Source organism: Narcine bancroftii, chromosome 1 (genome assembly GCF_036971445.1).
Source record: "Narcine bancroftii isolate sNarBan1 chromosome 1, sNarBan1.hap1, whole genome shotgun sequence".
Taxonomy (NCBI): domain Eukaryota; kingdom Metazoa; phylum Chordata; class Chondrichthyes; order Torpediniformes; family Narcinidae; genus Narcine; species Narcine bancroftii.
The window spans coordinates 317,061,077-317,083,539 of NC_091469.1; the positions used below are offsets into that span (position 1 = coordinate 317,061,077).

General features: G+C 43.3%; 1 protein-coding gene across 2 annotated transcripts in view; it reads left to right on the plus strand.

The window, feature by feature from the left end:
• The window catches only part of LOC138747342 (NFX1-type zinc finger-containing protein 1-like), a 118,814-nt gene that overhangs the window by 16,554 nt on the left and 79,797 nt on the right, over positions 1-22,463 (plus strand). For both annotated transcript variants that reach the window (XM_069906464.1, XM_069906455.1), the window contains exons 2-3: positions 4,386-4,483; positions 21,711-22,007. In XM_069906464.1, the coding sequence (XP_069762565.1) occupies positions 4,396-4,483; positions 21,711-22,007 (385 nt within the window). In that variant the 5' untranslated portion in view covers positions 4,386-4,395. The remainder of the gene's footprint in view (positions 1-4,385; positions 4,484-21,710; positions 22,008-22,463) is intronic.

Here is a 22,463-nt window from a genome sequence, read left to right on the forward strand (position 1 = left end):
CCTGCCCTCAGTGGAAAAAGTCTACCTACATTTACACTGTTGATACCCCTCATAATTTTAAATATCTCTATCAAATCTCCTCTCATTCTTCTGCACTCCAGGGAATAAAGTCCTAACCTGTTTAACCTTTCCCTGTAACTCAGTTCCTGAAGTCCTAGTAAATCTTCTCTGCACTCTTTCCACCTTAATGTCTTGTACAACTTTACCAGAACATCTTAACTCCTACTCAATACTTTGATTTATGAAGGCCAATATACCAAAAGATCTCTTTACAATCTTGTCCATCTGTGACACCACTTTCAAGGAATTATGTATCTGTATTCCCAGATCCTTCTACCACACTCCTCAGTGCCCTATCATTCACTGTGTACGTCCTTTCTCGGTTTGTCCTTCTAAAATGCAACACCTCACAATTGTCTGCATTAAATTCCATCTGCCATTTTTCCAGCTGGTCCCGATCCCTTTGCAAGCTTTGGAACCCTTCTTCACTGTCCACGATACCTCCAATTTTAGTTTCATCTGCAAACTTGCTGATCCAATTTACCATATTATCATCCAGATCATTGATACAGATGACAGAAGAACAATGGTCCCAGCACTGATCCCTGAGGCATACCACTAGTCACAGGCCTCCAGTCTGAGAAGCAATCATCCACCACTACTCTCTGGCTTCTCCCATCTAGCCATTGTTGAATCCAGTTCACTACTTGACCACAAATAGCTAGTGTATGAATCTTCCCGACAACCTCCCATGTGGGACCTTGTCAAAGGCCTTACTAAAGTCCATGTAGACAAAATCCACAGCCTTTCCTTCGTCAGCTTTCCTGGTAACCTCCTTGAAAACTATAAGTTTGGATAAACACAACTCACCATACAAAAAGCCTAATCAGATCTTAATCAGATCCTAGATATTCAAATAATTATATATTTGATCATTTAGATGATCTTCCACTAATTTACTTACGACTAACATCAGGCTCACCAGCCTATAATTTGCAGGACCCTTTTTTAAACAACAGAACAATGTGAGCTCCCCTTCAATCTTCTGGCACCACACCTGTGGTTAAGGACATTTTAAATATTTCTGCCGGAGCCCCAGCAATTTCTGCACTTGCTTTCCTCAAGGCCTGAGGGAATACTTGTCAGGCCCTGGGGATTTATCCATCCTTATTAGCTTTAAGACAGCAAGCACCTGCTGATCTTTAGTCTCTATAAATTCCATGATCTCACTGCTTGTTTTTCTTACTTCCCACATCTCTGAGCCAATTTCCTGAGGTAATACTGATGAAAGAAAACATTTAAGATCTCCCCCATCTTTTTTGGCTCTATACAAATCCAACTCTGATCTTCAAGGAGACAAATGTTTGTCCTTTTGCTCTTAATATACATGTAGAAACTCTTAGGATTTTTCTTCACATTATCTTTCAAAGCAACCTCGTGTCTTCTTCTAGCTTCCTGATATCTTTTTTGAGCTGTTTCTTGCTTTTGCTCCATGTTTCCTATATACCTGTTATACACCTCTCTCTTCTGAACCAGATCCCCAATATCCCTCAAAAACCAAAGGCTCTCTATGCCTGCTAACTTTGCCTTTAATTTTGACAGGAACATACAAAATCTGTACTCTCAAAATTTCCCCTTTCAAGGTCCTCCACTTACCTCACACACCCTTTCCCGAAAAAGAAACTTGTCCCAATACTAGATCCTTTCTCATTTCCTCAAAATTGGCCTTTCTCCAATTTAGAATCTCAACCTGAGGTCCCGATCTATCCTTCTCCTTAATTAACTTGAAACTAATGACAATATGATCACTGGACCCAAAATGCTCCCCTTCTGTCACCCGTTTTATCTCGTTCCCCAATATAAGATCCAGTGTTGCACTCTCTCTAATTGATACCTTTATATATTGATTTAGAAAATTTTTCTGAACACATCTGACAAACTCCAAGCCATCCACCTCTTATGCAGTATGGGAGTCCCAGTCAATATGTGACAAGTTAAAATCTCCTCCTATCACAACCTTGTGTTCCCTCTACAGATTTTCTCCTTCAATTCTTGCTGACTATTGGGCGGTCTATAATACAACCCCATTCATCAGCTCCACCCATATCGCCTCAGTGGACCAGCCCTCTGGTCTGTCCTGCCTGAGCACAGCTGTGATATTTTCCTTGACGAGCAATGCCACTCCTCCCCCTTTCATTCCCCCCCATTCTATCACATCTCAATTTAAATTAATAAACTTCTCTCTTTCTGCTATGTTGATAAGACCAAGGTGAATATTTTGAATTCCTGATTCTTTGACTTGTTCTTTCAAGGGTTCCCAGGGAATGAAATTGCAAGATGGAGAGTTTCATCACAATTTTGTTTTTAATTTAAAATTTTTGAATTTAGACATGGTAACAGGCCATTGCAGCACAAGCCCATGCTGCCCAATCATACCCAATTAGCCTACGCCCCCTCAGTACATTTTGAATGGTGGGAGGAAAACCAGAGCCCAATTGGGGGGGGGGGGGGAAGAAACCCACCCAGACATGAGGAGACGGTAGCATCTCCTTACAGAACTCCCATCTATTTCTGTAATCAGAAACAAAAGGAAAAATCCAGGCAATGCTGAAAAGCTGGAACAGAATTTTAGAAATGTCCAGCTGGTCAGTTGCGGGGCGTAGCCAAGTACTAAGGTTAAGGGGAGTGAGCACATCGAGAAGGCGCCATGAAACATACCAGATGGTAAGTCAGTGGTTGAATGGTGGGCCACACTGACGTTTTAGTGGGGTGGGGGACTCTCTGTCGGAATGCAAGTCGACAAACTCCCACAAGAGAAAAATGGAGATTTGTTCCATATTTGAATGCAAATGTGTTGTGAATTAATGGTGGGACACCAGATACCACAGGTGTCTTCATAGGCTGACAGTGCACACAACATTTTCGTGAAATGAATGATAATCTTAACTCAGTGGGAAGCGGAGAAAAGACAAAAAGACAAATGCCTTCAAAACTGAGAGAAGCCTGATTCTGTATCTGACTGTATAAATTCAAAGGATCCGTGTTGTACTGAGACTGACGTCTGTTCTGATAGGAGCTGTTGATCTCCAGGACCTGCCAGGCTTCACCTCCTGCTAACTGGCACCAAGGCTTCCACTAAGCTGGAAGCTCCTTCTAGGGTTTCAGCTGGTCTGCGCACCATGCAGGCAAAAGTCCTTGAATAAAGCAAGGAGTTCATTTGGGGGGAGGGGGGGGGAAATAAAGCAATATGTCCTCGTCTCACTGCAACATTTAACATTGTTATCATTTTTTATTTTACTTACTGAGTGAGGGGGCAACAATCGTGCCTTGCAGTACATTTCAAGTAAGTGGATGGGGGTGAATGTGCAGATCTTCATTCTCACCCCGGCTCCTATGGTGCGCTGGTGGCCCACCAGCACAGTGATGAGCACACAGTGCATAAAGGCAGTACTTTGGCAGAATGTGCCCGGGGGAGCGCCCTCCTAGCTATGCCACTGGTCAGCGGTATTTGCGGGAGTTGAGGTCTCCACGCGACCTTGTATTTGAGCTAAAAGAAGAATCAGGATTTATTGTCAAGAACAAGTTATGAAATTCAATATTTTTGCAGCAGCAAATCAGTGCAAATGTTCACATTATAACCATCTTGCAACATTACCATTAAAAAAAAGGAACAATAATAGTGAACGAAAAGTCAGGCCGTGTCCTTGGTTCATTGATCATTCAGGAATCTGATGGCAGTGGGGAAGAAGCTGTCCTTGTGCCACTGAGTACTTCTCTTCAGGCTCCTGTACCTTTCTCCTGATGGTAGCAGAGTGAAGAGGGGATGGCCTGTGTGGTGGGGATCTTTGAGGATAGAGGCTGTCTTTTTAAGACACGGCCTTGTAGATGTCCTCGATGGAGTGGAGGCTGGTGCCTGTGATGTCGCAGGCCGAGTTAACAACTCTCTGGAATTTATTCTTGTCCTGAGAGTTGGCACCTCCATACCAGGCAGTGATGCAACCAGCCAAAATGCTCTCCGTGGTCCACTTGTAGAAGTTTTCAAGAGTCTTCGGTGACATACCGAACCTCCTCAGTCACCTCATAGAATTCAAGCAACTGGCATCCTGAATCAACCGGAAAAAATATTGTGGAAATAAAATAGGTTAAAAAAAAAATGGAAGTATAACATTTGTGCCCCTAGCAGTTAGTTCATTGATCACCCAACATGCAGCAAATTCACTTATCTGCCATCTATCAATCCCCATAGCTGCTGGATACTGGAGGGTTTTACTGTGTATGTAAACAAGTAAAACTTCTGTGAAGTCCCTTAGGACATCTTTCTTTGCTGAAAGCATTGGGTAAACATAACTTTTAAGTTGTTGAAAAGCTATCTTAATCTTTTTCAGAGATTGCGCAATGGAATCTCATGACAAACAATTTAAATCTATGATGTTGAAGCAAATAGAGGAACTTCAGGAGTCATGCAGAACCTTAAGAATGACAGGTGAGTATATTCTTGTTAATTTGAGGCCAAGTTTTGGAGAGGAATAGGGATATTAGCTTTACGGAGTGAAATAAGGTGCCAAAATAACTCCAAATAAATCTGTTTCCAAATACACTAAAACCCCTGATATCCAGGATTTAAGCAACCAGCTAAAATATTGCAGAAAATAAGTGGGTAAAAAATATTGTTACAGAGTTTTGTGTTGTGTACTGGCCTATGTGTTGTGTGGTTTTGTGTTGAAAACTGACAGTTTGCCTTTAAGAGCCAAGGTGAAGGTGGACTGCTGAGAGAGTGGGAGACAGATTGAGCATGTGCAGAAAATGATCTAAAAATTTCTGGACTTGGATGATAAATCACCACTGGGGGTGCTGTGGAGTGGAAGAAGGCCCAAAACATGAGTCCTTGTCTGAAAGACAGTTTAGAATGTTGGGATTTCAAAAAGGGATGAACATTCCGAAGGCAGCCAGAAGGGTCGGAACCAAGCCATTGTTCCACTCTCTGCAAGCAACACAAGAAGACACTGAATTTTGTGCTCCCTCTCTCTCTAAGATCTTTTGGCTTCAGTTTACCAAACAAACTGAATTTTGTTTATGATCTTTGCTTTGGTTGAGATCGAAGTTTTGTGAGTCTTGTGTGTTTTGTGTGTGTTTTGTGTCTAAGTTTTTCTGTGGGCTGGTTGGAAATATAACTTAGACTTTAATTACATATGTTATATTTAGGCTGGGGAATTTATTAGTTTTACACTGTTGTAGAAATTTGCTTAGTAACCAGTGGGCATTGTTATAAAGGGGGGATTTTTGAATTAAAGTTTGAAGGTGAATTTTTGTTAATGAAATAATTGTTCATCTTTACCCCTGTGTGATATGCCCTCTTTGTGGTTGCTGGTTTGATCTTGTAACATAATTTGAACGATTTGGCAAACTGTCACTTTTCAACACAAAACCGCACAACACATAGGCCAATACACAAAGAACTCTGAAACAATATGCAAGTGTGAAATTGGCACGCCTCTCTGTTATTTCACTAATCGCGCAATAGGCAATCCCAACCAACCGGAAAATTCACTTATTCGGTATCTATCAATCCCCCATAGGTGTCTGATACCAGGAGATTTCAATGTGAGTGAGCCTGCATTTAGCACATCAGATGGCAGTTCGTTCCACTCTCTGAGTGAACTTTCCCCTAATGTTCCCCTTTCACCCTAAAGCCATGTCCTCTTTTATTTATCTCTCCTAATTTAAATGGAAAGAGCCTACTCACATTTACTCTGTCTGTACCCCTCATAATTCTGTAAACCGCTATCAAATCTCCCCTCATTCTTCTTCATTCCAAGGAATAAAGTCCTAACCTGTTTAATCTTTCCCTGTAACTCAACTTCTGAAGACCTGGCAACATCCTAGTAAATCTTCTCTGCACTCTTTCAATCTTACTGATATCCTTCCTGTAATATGGCTACCTGAATGCACACAATACTCCAAATTTGACCTCACTAATATCATAAAATCTCACTATACCATCCCAACTCCTGCACTCAATACTTTGACTTATGAAGGCCAAGATGACAAAAACTTTATTTACAACCCTATCTACCTCTGACACCACTTTCAAGGAACAATGTATCTGAATTCCCAGATCCCTTTGTTCCTCTGCACTCCTCAGTGCCCTACCATTTATTGTGTATGTCCTACCTTGGTTTGTCCTTCCAAAATGCAGCACCTCACACTTGTCTGCATTAAATTCCATCTGCCATTTTCTGGCCCATTTTTCCAGTTGGTCCAGATCCCTCTGCAAGCTTTGAAAACTTTCCGCACTGTCCACAATGCCTACAATCTTAGTGTCATCAGCAAACTTGCTGATTCATTTCCCCACATAATCATCCAGATCATTGATATAGATGACAAACAACAATGGTCCCAGCACCAATTCCCTGAGGCCTCCAGTCTGAGAAGCCATCATCCACCACTACTCTTTGGCTTCTCCCATCCAACCATTGTCAAATCCAGTTTACAACCTCTCTATGGAAAAGTCCTTGGAGCCTTCGGAACTAACCTCCCATGTGGGATCCTGACAAAGGCCTTACTAATGTACATGTAGACAACATCCACAGCCTTTCCTCCATCAACTTTCTTGGTAGATTCGTTAAACATGACCTACTATGCAGAAGGTAATGTTGACTATCTTTAATCAGCTCTTGGCTATCCAAATACTTATATATCTGATCTCTCAAAACACCTTCCAATATTTTACCTACTACTGACATCAGGCTCACTCGCCTGTAATTTCCTGGTTTAATTTTGGAGCCTTTTTTAAACAACAACAACATGAGCTACCCTCCAATCTTCCAGCACCTCACCTGTGGCTAAGGACATTTTAAATATTTCTGCCAAGGCTCCTGCAATTTCTACATTTGTCTCCCTCAAGGTCCGAGGGAATGTCATGTCAGGCCTGGGAGATTTATCTACCTTTATTCGCTGTAAGGCAGTAAGCACCTCTTTAACCTCTATATGTTCCATGCCACTGCTGCTTGTTTCCAATCCTTCTTTATACACTATGCCAGTTTCTTGAGTAAATACTGATGCAAAAAAATCTGCTTGAAGGTCTCCACAATCTTGTCAGGCTCCACACATAGATGGCCACTCTGATCCTCTAGGGGACCAATTTTGTCCCTTACTATCCTTTTACTCTTAACATACTTGTAGAAACTCTTCGGATTTACCTTCAAATTGTCTGCTAAAGCAACCTTGTCTCTTTTTGCCTTCCTGATATCCTTCTTAAGTATTTTCTTACATTTTCTATACTCTGCAAATACCTAATTTCCTCCTTGTTGCTTATATCTGCGATACACCTCTCTCTTCCTCTTCACCAGATTGCCAATATCCTTGCAAACCAGGGTCCCTTGTGCCTGGTAACTTTTCCTTTAATGCTGACAGGAACGTGCAAACTCTGTACTCTCAAGATTTTGCCTTTGAAGGCCTTCCATTTACTGAACACATCTTGCCAGAAAACAACTTATCCCAATCCACGCTTCCTGGTTCCTATCTCATTTCCACAGAATTAGCCTTTATCAAATTTCTAATCTTAACTCTGAGACCAGACCTGTCCTTATCCATAATTAACTTAAAACTAATGACATTATGGTCACTGAATGCAAAATGTTCGCCTACACATACTTCTGTCATCTGTCCTATCTAGTTCCCTAACAGGAGATCCAGTATTGCATCCTCTCTCGATGGTACCTCTATATATTGGTTTAGAAAACTTTCCTGAATACATTCGACAAACTCCAAGCTGTCCAGCCTTTTACAGTACAGGAATCCCAGTCAATATGTGGAAAGTTTAAAATCTCCCACTATCACATATTTGTTTCTTACATCGATCTACTATCTCTCTACAGATTTGCTCCTCCAATTCTCGCTGATTATTGGGTGGTCTATAATACAACCCTCTCAATGAGGTCACCCCTTTCCCAGTTCTCAACTCCACCCATATGGCCTCTGTCAACGAGCCCTCTGTTGGGCTGTCCTGGCTATGCACAGCCGTGATATTTTCCCTAACTAGCAATGCCACTTTTCCCCCTTTCATTACTCCCCTTCTATCACATCTGAAACAATGGAATCCCCCAGAACATTGAGATGCTAGTCCTACCCCTCCTGCAACCAAGTCTCACTAATAACAATAATGTCATAATCCCATGTGCCAATCCATACCCTAAGATCGACTGGCTTTCTGATTATACTCCTTGCATTAAAATAAATACACCCGAGAACATTTCTATCACGTATAAACATAGAACATAGAACAATACAACACTGTACTGGCCCTTCAGCCCTCGATGCTGTGCCAACCCATACATTCCTTCCTAAAAAAATGTGCTAAATATGCCGTAACCCTCTATTTTACTTTCATCCATGTGACTAAGAGTCTCTTGTGTTTCATCCTCCACCACCATCCCCAGCAAGGCATTTCAGGCAACCACAATTCTCTGCATAAAAATAAACTTACCCCTGATGTCTCCCCTAAACTTCCCTCCCTCAACTTTGTACTTGTGTCTGCTTATCTTGCCCTGGGAAACAGATGCCGGCTGCCCACCCTGTCTATGCCTCTCATAATTTTGTAGACCTCTATTACGTCTCCTCTCTTCCTGCTATGCTCCAAAGAGAAAAGTCCCAGCTCTGCGAACCTTGTCTGACAAGACTTATTTCCCAACGCAGGCAACATCCTGGTAAATCTCCTCTGTACCCTTTCCAAAGCTTCCACATCCTTCCTATAATGAGGTGTCCAGAACTGAACACAATAGTCTAAATGTGGTCTTACCAGAGATTTGTGGAGTTGCAACATGACCTCTCTATTCCTGAACTCAATCCCCCTGTAAATGAATCCTTTGATTCATCCCATCGGCCTTCTTCACTATCCTATCAACCTGTGCGGCGACCTTGAGGGATGTATGGATTTGAACCCCAAGGTCGCTCTGTTCATCCACACTCTTAAGTAACCGACCATTAACCCTGTACTCAGCCTTCTGGTTAATCCTTCCAAAATACATTGCCTCACACTTATCCGGATTGAAATCCATCTGCCACTTTTCTGCCCAACTCTGCATCCTGTCTATATCCTCTTGTAACCTTTGACAACCTTCAACTCCATCTACAATCGTCTAACCTTCAAGTCACCTGCAAACTTAATGACCCATTCTTCTGCCTCTTCATCCAGGTCATTTATAAAAATCACAAAGAGCGGTGGGGGGGGGGTTGATTGGGGGGGGGGGTCCCAGAACAGAACAGATCCTTGCGGTACTCCACTAGTCACCGATCTCCAGGCAGAATACTTTCCTTCCACGACTACTCTGCTTTCTTCCTACAAGCCAATTTTTTAATCCACACAGCCAAGGTTCCATTGAGCCTCATGATTTTTAAAGAGACTTGCTAAAATCCACGTAGACCACATCTACCACAATTTCTTTTGTTTACCTCCTTAAAAACTCAGTTAGACTCGTGAGGCACGACCTTCCCTTCACAAAGCCAAGTTGACTATCCTTGACTAGTCTGTTCTTCTCTAAATGCTCTTAGATCCTATCCTTAAGAATCCTCTCCAATAGTTTACACACCACTGATGCAAGACTCACCGGTCTATAATTCCCGGGATTCTCTCCATTACCTTTTTTAAACAAGGGGACTCCATTCACCATTCTCCAATCCTCTGGCACCTCCCCTGCAGCCAAATAGGATTTAAAGATTGTAGCTACAGCCCCATCAATCTCTTCCCTCCCTTCCCACAGCAGCCTGGAGTATATCACGTCGGGCTCCGGGAACATCAATCTTGATGTTTTTAAGAAGATCCAAAACTTCCTCTTCCTTAATTTCCATATTGTCCAGCACACAAGCCTGTTCAATTTCAACCTTTGATTTCTGTCTGAATATGCAGTCCTCACATGACCTTTATCCTCCTCCGCCTCATTCTCTGCTCTAACACTCTGGTTCCCATCCCCGTGCCAATCCAGTTTAAACCCCACCACCCCCCGGGAGCAGTATCACTGTACATAAGAGGATCCATGGCCTCACAGCATCCTGATTTAGGAGGGTGTGCAACAGCCGCGCACTCTACAACCCGGGTCTAGGACCTTACATGTTTGTAAGTGTTTACCCTGGGAGACCACACACACCACTACTCTCCAGGCTAGACCTGAGCCACGTATCTGTGCACTGAATGAGTTAGGTTTGTTATTCAAATGGAATAAGACCCCTGCCCCTTTATCTTTGGCTCGGGTTCCTTTTATAAAGTGAGCAAAGAATTAGGGCTTTTCTCCATAAGGCAAAGTACTTAAATTAATGGAGGATTAAACAGGAACTTACCGGTTTGAAGTTTGATGGTTATTATTTGAGTCATGTGAGTGGTGAGATAATACAAGATCCCAACTGTGCATGTGCAGCCAATTGTTGAATCTTGAAAAAAATGACCACTGGTATAATTCTGCCAAAAGAACATTTTATTGTGAGGCAAACATGCAACACTACCTTAACAATGTTTAAAGTAATTACGGGAGGGCATATTATCTCACTTTTTCCATGACTCAAGTAATAATCAGCAAACTTCAAATTGGTAAGTTCTCGTTTAATGCTCCATTATTTTTCGTGATGCTCGTTGGTTCGCTAATATGAGATTTCAAAGCTCGGTGATCTCTTTTTTTGCATGGTCCGAAAGACCATAGGGTAGATCAATGGACCTCCAGTAGGAGGCACAATCTAATCAGCAGCCTACAAAATTGTTGCAGTGAAATTTTCCCCCTCCATCCTCAGAGTTAAAAGTTCTTTCATTTGACCATCCCACCTGATGGATGATATCCCAAATGGGGGCTTCCGCTCTACTAGCAGTCGATGTAGCTGCCGCTCTGGTTGAGTGAGCCCCAAACCGAGAGGTATCCACTCCGGCCAACCTCATGGTCCTCTTTAGCCATCAGGCCAAGGTCTGAGAGGATGCCCGCTGATGCGGTTTCCTGTAACATACAAACAAGAATCTCTCTTCCCCTCTGATATCATGAGTACATTTAATATATTGTCTCAGATACCTCACCACACATAATCTTTCACCCTCTTGATAAGTGTACAATTTAAACCTTGTTCCCACACTATCAGGCTTATTATGTTTCAACAAGTCATGAACATGAAATTCAGCAAAATCATTTTCCCAAATGATATAGTCCAAGTCTAGACAAGTTATTTTCTTTGGGCCAAAGTCAAGGCCACAAGCATGAGCAATTTCTGAGATCAGTCATGTAAGTCCAAAGTGTACACTGGCGACAAATGTCACAACAAATCCAACACAACTTTAACATCCCAGACAGCGTGATAACATGGCGAAGGTGGATGCAAGTGAAATAGTAATCTCATCAGGGGATGATTCCCGACAGAGTGTTTAGTGTCTCGTAGAGTCAGGAAGGCCGCCAAAGCACTCTTGGCCGTATCGATAGGACTATAACTGGCTACCTGAACATAAAACAAATCAGTGAGGAAATGCAAAACATCTGCAATTGAAATGTAATTAACATTTAAACTGTCAATAAAACAAAACAGTTGCCATTTATTAACATAAGTGGCTCATTGCTTTTGAGTTGACTTTCTCCATGAAGCACAAATAATATCCACTGCTTTCGGCTGCAATGGTTTTACGCCAAACTTTTCACGCCAATCCTGGAACATAAGAGATCGAGATGAGTGAGAGGATGGGGAAGGAGCGATACTTGTTGAACTGGCTGTTCCTTGTTCCTTCTCAACAGTAAAGGCCGTTCTAGCAGCATCGAATTCAGCAAAGGAAACAAGGAGTGGGAAGGCCAATTTGGCACCACCAGGAGTCCAGTGGCCCCATCCTCCTGAACTTGTATTTAGCTACTAATGAGAGAAGGGGCGGGGGGTGGGGGGATGTGGGAAGCACAGAAATTCAATTCTGCCCAATCAATCGTAAAGGCATCTATGGCTTCTGCCTGGGGGTCCATCAACCAGGATACTTGGACATTTAAATGAGATGCAAACACATCAATCTCTGGCAACCCTAAAATTCTGTACTATCAGATTAAAACTCTTTCCACCCAACATCTATTCTGCTCTATCGTTGAACTTTGTAGACATCAAATCCACCTGATAGTTCAGATGCCCTGGCAAATGCGCAGCTGTAATCCAGATATTCCTTTTAACTCCATGTCTGTATTGTGAGCCATTTACATGATAGGGACTTCAAACCTTCCATTTTATTCAGGTATGCAACTGCTGAGGTGTTGTCTAGCCTCGTCATTGGAAAAAGACTTCAGTGCTAACTGAGCTGCCAATATTTCTAGGAAGTTGATGCCAGTCTAATCTCTTGAATAGTCCGTCTGCCACTGGCAGAAGTAGTTAAGTGTGTGGCACTCCATCCTTCACCATGAGCATCTGATCAGATTTCCATATAAAACTTTCTAATCTCTATCATGACATAAGCCTCCGATACATTTGTCATCTACCACGCAAGTTCAGCTGTAGCCCCTTGCAATAAGCTCGTAGGTCTATCAAAATAACCCCTGGTGGCCTTTAAGTCTTGTACTTTATCTCTTTCCAGGAATCTATATTTTAGCGGACGGCACTAAACGGCTGGGAAAGTATCCACCAATTTCCCAATTACTTTTGCTACTTTACATATAGAGGGACATGATTCTGCAATCAAAACACTACAAGCCTGAAGAATTTCCACCTTTTTTTAAAATCTTCTGGCAGAGTTATTCTCATAGATTCTGTATTTAAGAGGAACGTGAGGAATTTAATTTCTCTGGTTGGGCTGAGGACTGATTTTTCTGGATGTATAATAAATCCCAGTTCCTGCAGCAGTGTTGTAGTGGCGTTCACTGCCCTCTGTGTTTCACCCATGGACCTGCTGATCATGATGGTGTCATCCAAGTAATCCACCACCATGTACCCCTCCTTTCTGAGGCAGGAGAAAACCTGTTTCAGAAATTTGGTAAATATTCTGGGTGCCAAATTAAGTCCATTAGGTAGTGTCTTATATTGCCATAATTGACCCTTCCAAATAGATTTCAGGTACTTTCTAGAGAGCAGGTGAATAGATGCTGAATAATAAGCATCTTGCAAATCAACGGATGCCATAAAATAGCCCTTACATAATAGTGGCATAATGGAATGAATCGTGTCCATTTTAAAATGTTGCTATAAGACATACTTATTAAGGTCAGATAAATCTAAGATCACTCTCATTTCCCCGCTTGAATATGTTTGAGACAAACTCATTCTCTTCCTGGCAGCAGTATTCTGTTATGTTTTTACATTCTAAAGCCATAATCTCTTTATGTGTGGCTTCCAAGAGCTGGGGGCTGCATATATAATCGTATAAGCCCTTACTCCTAACCGGAGGGAATATCTGTGGGTCAAACTCAATTTGATACCCACACACTGTGCTGTACATTAGCATCAGTAGTAAGATTACACCATTGGCTAAAGAACACTGATAATCAACCGCCCACAATGGTGACAGGTAAAATAGATGGGGGAGAGCCAGTGGATGTGGTGTACCTGGACTTCCAAAAGGCCTTCGATAAAGTCCCGCATAAACGACTGGCTTCCAAAATCAAGGCTCATGGGATTGGGGGCAAAGTATTGATGTGGATTGAGAACTGGCTGGCAGGTAGAAGACAGAGAGTTGGGTTAAATGGCTCGTTTTCTGAGTGGCAGGCGGTGACCAGTGGGGTACCACAGGGATCTGAACTGGGACCCCAGCTGTTCACAATTTACATTAATGATCTGGATGAGACGATTGGATGTAATATCTCCAAATTTGCAGATGACACTAAGCTAGGAGGGGTTGTGTGCACGGAAGAGGGGGTCAGGAAGCTCTAGTGTGATTTGGATAAATTGAGGGACTGGGCAGATACATGGCAAATGCACTACAATGTGGATAAATGTGAGGTTATCCACTTTGGTAATACAAACCGGAGGTCAGATTACTATTTGAATGGCAATAGATTAAGAGATGGGGAAGTGCAGAGAGACCTAGGGGTACTTGTACATCAGTCTCTGAAGGCGAGCATGCAGGTACAGCAGGCGGTTGAAAAGGCAAATGGTATGTTGACCTTCATATCAAGAGGGTTTGAGTATAGGAACAAGGATACCTTACTGCAGCTGTACAGGGCCTTGGTGAGACCCCACCTGGAGTATTGTGTGCAGTTTTGGTCACCTTATCTAAGGAAGGATGTTCTTGCAATGGAGGGATGCAGAGGTGATTCACCAGGCTGATACCTGGAATGGCAGGAATGACTTATGAGGAAAGATTGCGCAAATTGGGATTGTACTCGCTGGAGTTTAGAAGATTGAGAGGGGATCTCATAGAGACATATAAAATTCTGGCAGGACTGGACAGAATGGATGCAGATGGGATGTTTCCAATGATGGGAAAATCCAGAACCCGGGGCCATGGTTTGAGGATAATAGGCAAACCATTTAGGACCGAGATGAGGAGGAATTTCTTTACCCAGAGGGTGGTGAATCTGTGGAATTCATTGCCACAGAGGGCAGTAGAGGCAGGTTCATTAAATATATTTAAGAGGGAATTAGATCTATTTCTTCAGTATAAGGGTATTAAAGGTTACGGAGAGAAGACGGGGACGGGGTACTGAACTTTAAGATCAGCCATGATCTCGTTGAATGGCGGAGCAGGCTCGAAGGGTCGAATGACCTACTCCTGCTCCTATCTTCTATGTTTCTATGTTTATTATCATAATTAGAAAATCCACTCAGCTGTGTACATGTGGTGCTCATTTTTTCAGTGGGCTTGGCCGGTGTGGCTGTTCAATTTGGCTCGACCTCTGCGAAGAGCTTTGGGCGGGAAAATTCTGCTGCCCCTGTCTCTGCAGAGGGCGTGGCCCTAAAAAAATGCCTGTGTGGTGGTGCCGCCTGAGAGGGATATCCTCTCTTAAAGTCCCCTGTGTACCTGCGATAGGGACGAAACATAACAGTTGCTCTTGCCTGTACTCTTAAGCCTCTAACCACTCCAGCTGCTACCTTCTGCTGGTCCTTCACCTGTTTACTCAGATCATTACCAAAGAGAAATTTAATGACAGGATTAATGGTTTTACATAAATGAGCATACCGAACATTTAGATCAGGCTTTATCAGCTCCTTCCGGAAGGCATTCAGTTTGTAATTGGCATGGGAGAACAACCCCACCACATCTTGTTGTGTCTTTGTTATATCTGATGACATTGTCTGGGCAAACACAGTGATACATTTAACCAGAGAGCGCAATGATCCTTGCAGCTTCACGTCCTTGGCTCTCGTGGGGACGTTCAAATTGTCCCAAATTGCGGGGTTAAGTTTTGGTGCACCCAGCAGAGGGCAATTGGCTGGGCAGGGGTATTATTTTTAATTGAGTCCTCTATCACCGTCTCTTCAAGGACATTAGATACCAGATAAGATATTGACCCTGCAATTTCTTCATCGAGTGGTTGCCCAATACCCCTTGGTACTGCAAATTTTGCTGTGACTGATGGAACTTTTCTCTCATCCCAACCAATGGGAGAAGTGTATTGGGGGTTAGGGGAGTCGATTTCCACGTCTGGCCCTTTGGGCTCTACCTCATCCCATTCATATTGGAAATAAGATTCCTCCCCCTGCTCAGAAGGTGCTTGTGGTTTATTCACGATTGCTGATACCATGCCTTCCCAACTTGTCCAGTCTTAGCAAGATCTCCTCATTGGTTGTAGGCTCTGCACTCCACCAGGCTATTGTGATGGTCCCTGACCGAGTGGGTGCCATGGATCAGAGGCACTTACATTGTCTTTTGTGCGGCTGGAGGTCATCCTCGCCCGTCAGGTGGGCGGATTAACTACGCCCAATGATCAGGTTGGACGGCCAGGCCTTGTCTTACTAAGTTAAGGCACCTCCTATTCACTGCCAGTAGAACTGAGGAGACGTGCCCTCATTGAGCTCACCTCCTGTGGTGGCATTTCTATATCACACCCAGACACGTCATACCCCAATTTCAGTGAAGTTAGGTCAGTGCACCCAGACTTGGGCCCCAGCCTCCACGAGGTTAGGCCACTGTCACCTGTTCCCACCCCAACAGAGGTAGGTCAGCTTGCCCTGACCCAACTCCGATTGGAGGTAGGTCAGTATTGCTGCCTCTCAGTGGGTTGTCTGCTCCCGGCATGCCCGCTGGTTCTTCTGTGCTTCGATCACGCTTTAGGAACTCTGTGAGCTCAAGGCCTTTTTGCTGCACTCATTCCCCCACCTCAGGGCCTGGGAACCTCCCATCGGCTGCCCTGGATCGCTTTTTTCTCACCTCCTTCGGGGGAGAGCCTTCTTGGGGTTTGTGCCCAGACTACATACATTGGTCAGATCATCTTTAACACGATTTACTGACTTTGTTCGACATTGTTCAAAATGGCCCCCCTATTGCAAGGCGAACAGACAAATTGGCAGCACGTGCTCAGGTGGGATCTCATATTAGCGAACCAATGAGCATTATGAAAAATAATTGCCTTTGGTGTTCCAAATCTTGTGATCAGGATTCATTGACTTTTATTTTAGTTACCAGCTTAAATCCTTGATTCTCTCGAGAAAACTCTGGTCCATGTATTGTGGAGGGCAACATATTCCAAACTGAATATTTAAAAAATACTGCAGATGCTGGAAATCTGAATCTAAAAGTATAAGACGATGAAAAATTCAGAAGGGGGCAGATAGCACCACTGGAGAGAGGAAAACAGGAAATGTTTCAGGTTCAGGTCTCTTTACCAGAAGGTGCAAAAATTAGTTAGTCTTAATTTGCTGGGGAGATGGGATGAATGGTGGGGAGGACAATAGGATGACCTCTGATCATCGAGGTTAGGATTGCCATTGAGATGTGCTATTTCTAAACCTTTTTGCTCCAAAAAGCCCATCTCCACACCAATCCTGGATGCCCGATCAGAAATATTCTGTTTATCCTAATTAAACCTCTCCCATTTAAAAATGAACTTCTTACTATTTCCCTTTCCCAGTTCTAATGAAGGAAGTTCAACTTGAAATAGCAGCCAGGCTTCTCTTTCCACAGATGATGCCAGACCTGATAAACTTTCCAGCATTTTCTGTGTGTTACAAGGCCAGAGGACCCTAAAACCCAGCAGCAATAAAAATTCACCAAGACAAATGGTAACTTAAACAAAAGTTGCTTTAATTTTCTTTAAACATAAAAACATGATCAAACTTTAACTTATTACTATTAACTTAACTTATCCTAACTTAACCCCCTTCTAATTCTAAGCACACATATATGTAACATGTACATGTTCAGGATAGTCCAATCTCATTTCTCACTTCTCCAAGTTCACTGGTATCAGGTAATTCTCATACTGTGCACAGAATTTAACATTTATGAATCTCCACCAGGCTCTGGTGTTTAAAGTTAAATGGTTACTGCTCAGGAAGTTTCTTGTTGGTTTCAGAGAGAGATTTGTTGCTCGTTAGAAACAAAATGATTTCCTCCGATTAGCCACTTCAGTGTCTTGCCAGAGAAACTTGCCCCATCATGGGTTTTCCAAATGATAACCTCTTCTTCCAGGTCACCACAGAGTTCCTCTTGTTTCTCTTACTTCAGAGAAGCACTCTAACCAGACATTTCCTCTTGTAAGGGTTTTGAACAGGCTGAACTCAGAACTCACAACCCATCTTCAAAATGGGGTTTTCAACAAGCTGTCAGCTTCTCTCTCTCTCTCTCTCTCTCTCTCTCTCTCTCTCTCACACATCCCCCCCTCTGCAAAAATCAGAACCCCTCCCAAGGCTCAAAACCCAATCTTTGAAAGATCTTGATCAGCACTTGAGCCCCGACTCTTCCATTTGCACCTGCTTTGAAGTTCTTTCCAAAGCAGTTCCGATGTCTCTGCAAAGTCATGGAGCCTGAAAGTCTGGCTTCAGCAAAGCTCTTGCATTTTAAATGAGATGTGAAGTGTAAGTATCTGTTTGTGAAGTGAGCTACACTAAATGCCCCACAATATATCCCATAACATGTGCTTAATTCCGTTTTCATTTGTGAAATACTCAGTGCCTTCTGAACCTTGGAACCAATTTCAAGAGCACAACCTTGTGAAAAGTATCACGTTATTTGTTTGCATACTTAGTTGACACAGGGCGCACTGCTACCGAGCAGCTAGTCCTGCAGGATGTGACTCTGCCACCTGGTCAAAATCTTCTGATTCTATCCAGTTCTCTGCCCTTGATCTGAATCAGTCGTTCTGCCCACCTCCTTTTTCCCTGACTCTGGCACCAGCATTCTGAAAACATAGTTTTGATCAGGCACTTATGGCTCTCCTAGTGGCACCCGAGAAATACTTGCAATCTCTGTTACTGTGAGCTTTTTACTACTCCTAAGATAAGAAACAAACATTTGGAATATGGGACAATTTAGTCATGGATAACTTCATACCCCTTCATTGTCACTCCAAGAGATAACTTGTAAGATCTGAAAGTCGTGTAATTGTCAAACTTTTGGCCCAAAAATTGCGTGTTTTCAGTATGACCGGTTTAAAAATCATTGACTCTAGTTTTGGCCCCAGCCTTCTACCCATCCCAACTTCCAATGCCACAGCCTCCTGCCCATCCAAGCTCCTGATGTCCCAACTGCAGATCCTTGCTCCGACTGCCTGCCCACTGGAGCTCCCAACACCCTGACCACCCACTCATCCAAGCTCCTGATGCCTCAACTACAGATCCTCGCCCCGGCTGCTCACACATCAGAGCTCCTGTCGCTCAGACTGCAGATCTTCACCCCAACCACCCGCCCATCAAAGCTCCCGATGCCCATTTGAACCCCCAACCGTAGATCCTCACCCTGACTGCCTGCCCACTGGAGCTCCCATCACCCTGACCATTCAAACCATCTGAGCTCCTGATGCCCAGTCTGCAGATCCTCACCCCAGCCATCCGCCCATCCATCAGACCTCCCACCCATCTGAGGTCCCCATGCCCAGATCACGGATCCTCACCCCGGCCACCTTCCCATCTGAGCTACTGACTCTCTTCTAGACCCTGGCTTCCCACCTATCCCAGCTCCCAATGCCTCGAATTTGGACTTACCACCCTATCCCAATCATCTGAGCTCACGAAGCCTTGAAAGACCCAGGTACTTACCGAGGTCAAAAGTCTGACCCCTGTAAAAGGCAACCACCCTCATATTTGACCTGAAAAATTGGTCCAAAAGACTCAGCTATTGCATGAGTATATTGGGTGTCTTGCTTCCACATTAAGTGGACACATTCCTCTAAACATTCGGCTTTCATCTTCCCTAGCTATATTTTCGCAAGCCACATAATCTGGGGATCTCAAAGCTAACAGGCTAAGGTGTGTGCTGATAATATATTGTAAAACCCCCACATTGCTCTTAAGGTATTTATGATCCTCCCCTGCTTTCTCTCACAAAGCAGCGAAGAATGTAAACATTTAAATAAAATTGATCTGTATTATTCTATTTTAGGCGCACCCTTATTACCACAGTTAATAATTTGCTGCTTCAGCCTGCAAGGCTCTTTTGTTCACCTGTGAACCAGATAAAATATTTCAGATGGCAAATAACCATCAAGATCCCTTTATCTGTCTTTAAAACTCTTCATTTTCTCTGATATCTTTTGTTCCCCCTTCAGAGCAGGTGAATCCAAAACTTTGAGCAGAGATGGGGGGCACTGGTTGTAGGTGATATGGAGAAATTCAAAGGAGATTTGAGGGGTTGTAACGGCCCACAGTCTGACCCAGGAGACGCCGTGTTCGCACGGCGATCAAGCAGGCTGCACGGGGCATCAGCGACCCGTTCCCGTAGGCTGCTGCAAAACGGGCTCTGCCAGCCACTCGTCAGTGACAGATCGTGAAAGGGCCAGTCGGCACCCAGGGTGACACAAACCATGCCCATCGACGAAACTGCGGCAAAATGGGCCAATCATGCCAATCAATGCCTGAAGGGGCACGGGCTACACCCATCGGTCACATAGCAGCCAGAGCCTGCCTGACCATATAAAAGAGAGCAGCCAGTTTAATTAAAATCAGTGTCAACTGCACTGCTTGTTGGGTGTGTCTTATTTCTGAGCTAGAACCGCGCAACACGCCACTGAGTATGTTTTTCACACAAATGGTTCAGTTAACTGGGATAAGCTGCCAGGAACTGCATTAAAAGTCAATACAGAAGACAGACTCTTGGAAGGGCAAGGTTTAAAGGGTTGTGTTACAGGTTATTATATATAAATATGTCTTTAAAAGAGATAGATTGTGGGGGGTTTAGTGTAGGTAATTTTACAAGCACAGTAACACTTCACAAAAGAGATCTCATTTAAAATGTAAGAGCTTTGCTGAAGCCAAACATTCAGGCACCAGAGGATTTGCAAAAGTCAATGGAACTGCTTTGGAAGGAAGTTCAAAAGCAGGTGAAAATGAACAGTCCAGGCTCAGTGCTGATACGATCTTTCAAAGATTGGGTTTTGGATCCTTGGGTGGGGTTATGGTTTTTAAAAGCAGAGAGAGAGAAAAAAAAAACAAATGGGATTTTTATTTTACAGAGAGAGAGGGAGAAGTGAGTTCTGCAGTAGCTTTTGGAGGCTGCAACATGACAAGTTGGCAGCTTGTTGAAAACCCTATTTTGAAGATGGGTTGTGAGTTCTGAGCACAAACTGTTGAAAAACCCTTGTAGTCCTTGCAAGAGGAAATGTCTGGCTAGAGAGTTTCTCCTGAAATAAAGGAAACGAGGAACTCTGTGGTGACCTGGAAGAAGAGGTTATCATTTGGAAAACCCATGATGGGGCAAGTTTCTTCATCAAGACACTGAAGTGGCTGATCAGAAGAAATCAGTTTGTGTGTGTCCAATGAGCAACAAATATCTCTCTGAAACCAACAAGAACCATTTAACTTTAAACAATAGAGCCTGGTGGAGATTTATAAATGTTAAATTCTGTGCACAGTATAAGAATTGACTAATATCAGTGAACTTGAAGAAGTGATATTGGACTGTGAATCAAAGAACTTTCCTGAATGCATACACATTACATACATGTGTACTTAGAATTATAAGGGGGGGGGGGGGTTAAGATAATAGTAATAAGTTAAAGTTTGATCCTGCTTTTATGTTTAAAGAAAATTATGTTTAAGTAACCATTTGCCTTTGTAAATTTCTATTGCTACTGGGTTTTGGGGTCCTCTGGGCCCATGACAGTAGCATGATCAGCATCTTGGCCAGCATGGATGCGACTGGCCATAGGTATCTGCTTCAATGCAGTGGCTTTCTGTGATTCTGTTTGCGAAAGTAAAGCTGTCGCCTCGATGCAATCTATAGCTGTACCTAGCAAAATATATTTTGCTTCTCATTGGACTTTCAAAATCGAGCTCCTGAAACATTTGACATTTGGTGAGCAAAGAGAGTTCATCATCATTACTGACTTTTATTTCTATTGGGAATAATGGAAACAACCTGCAATCTGCATTTCACTGTCATACAAGTGAGGCAGCAAAGTCTGCCGTTGCTGCGATTGTAGTGAAAACACAGGAGGAGCTCCGCATCCGGAGGAAGTAAAGATATATAACTGATATTTTGGGCCTGGGAAGGTTCTCACCATCTCACAAGTGTACGCCAATGTATAGCTTGACTCTATCTTCTTGAAGCTCCGGGCAGTTGAAGTCGAGAAAGATCACTGTTTGCCATGCCACTGTTAAGAAATAACAAATCAAAACCCTTGTTGTTGCAGATGTTAAAGTCCAAGAAAAGCAGCAATTTTCAAAGCTGGCAAACACTTGTAATGTTTCAAGCAGCAGACGGGCAACCCAGCCACATGGGAAAGGCCCAAGACGTGGGGAAAATTCCCAACATCCATTAGTATTTAAGACCACTGAAAGACACTCGGGCCCTGCAGACAAGTCCAGTGATCATCCTGCAGCCAGGCATGGGCACCAAGCTCCTCAGGGTGTCAGGGACCCCAGAAATGCCCATCCAAGAAATGTTCAGAAAAAAAGAGGGGAAACGAAGACTCGGGCAAGATCAACAGGTAAGACCTTAACGTTACGTCCTCTGCAGAGGAAATAAATGATTCATGGTGGCAGATAAAGTAATTGCATGAAAACTGAGATCACGATTCTCTTCATCCTGTTTCTGCAGCAGTTCCCCAACACAAAGATCATACATAATCTTAACATTTGGGGAGAAAGGCTCCATATGACACTCTTCAGATCTGATGGATTGCTCCAGCAATTTGGTCACACTCACGCCTCTCTTAGTTGGTCACACACTGGTCTCTCACAGTTCTCTTTCCCATACTGAGGGCCGAGAAATGCTATGGCTATTTTCCTGCTATTCTGCACAATCAGGAACATAACCCTTCCTTGGTTCTGCTGCCAATCCCAGGTCTCTCACTTCTCCTGCTGCTGCTGAATCCCTTAATTCTAATTCAGGTATTTGCTAGAAACTGTACAAGGTGCTGGGGAGGCCACATTGAGAGCGCTGT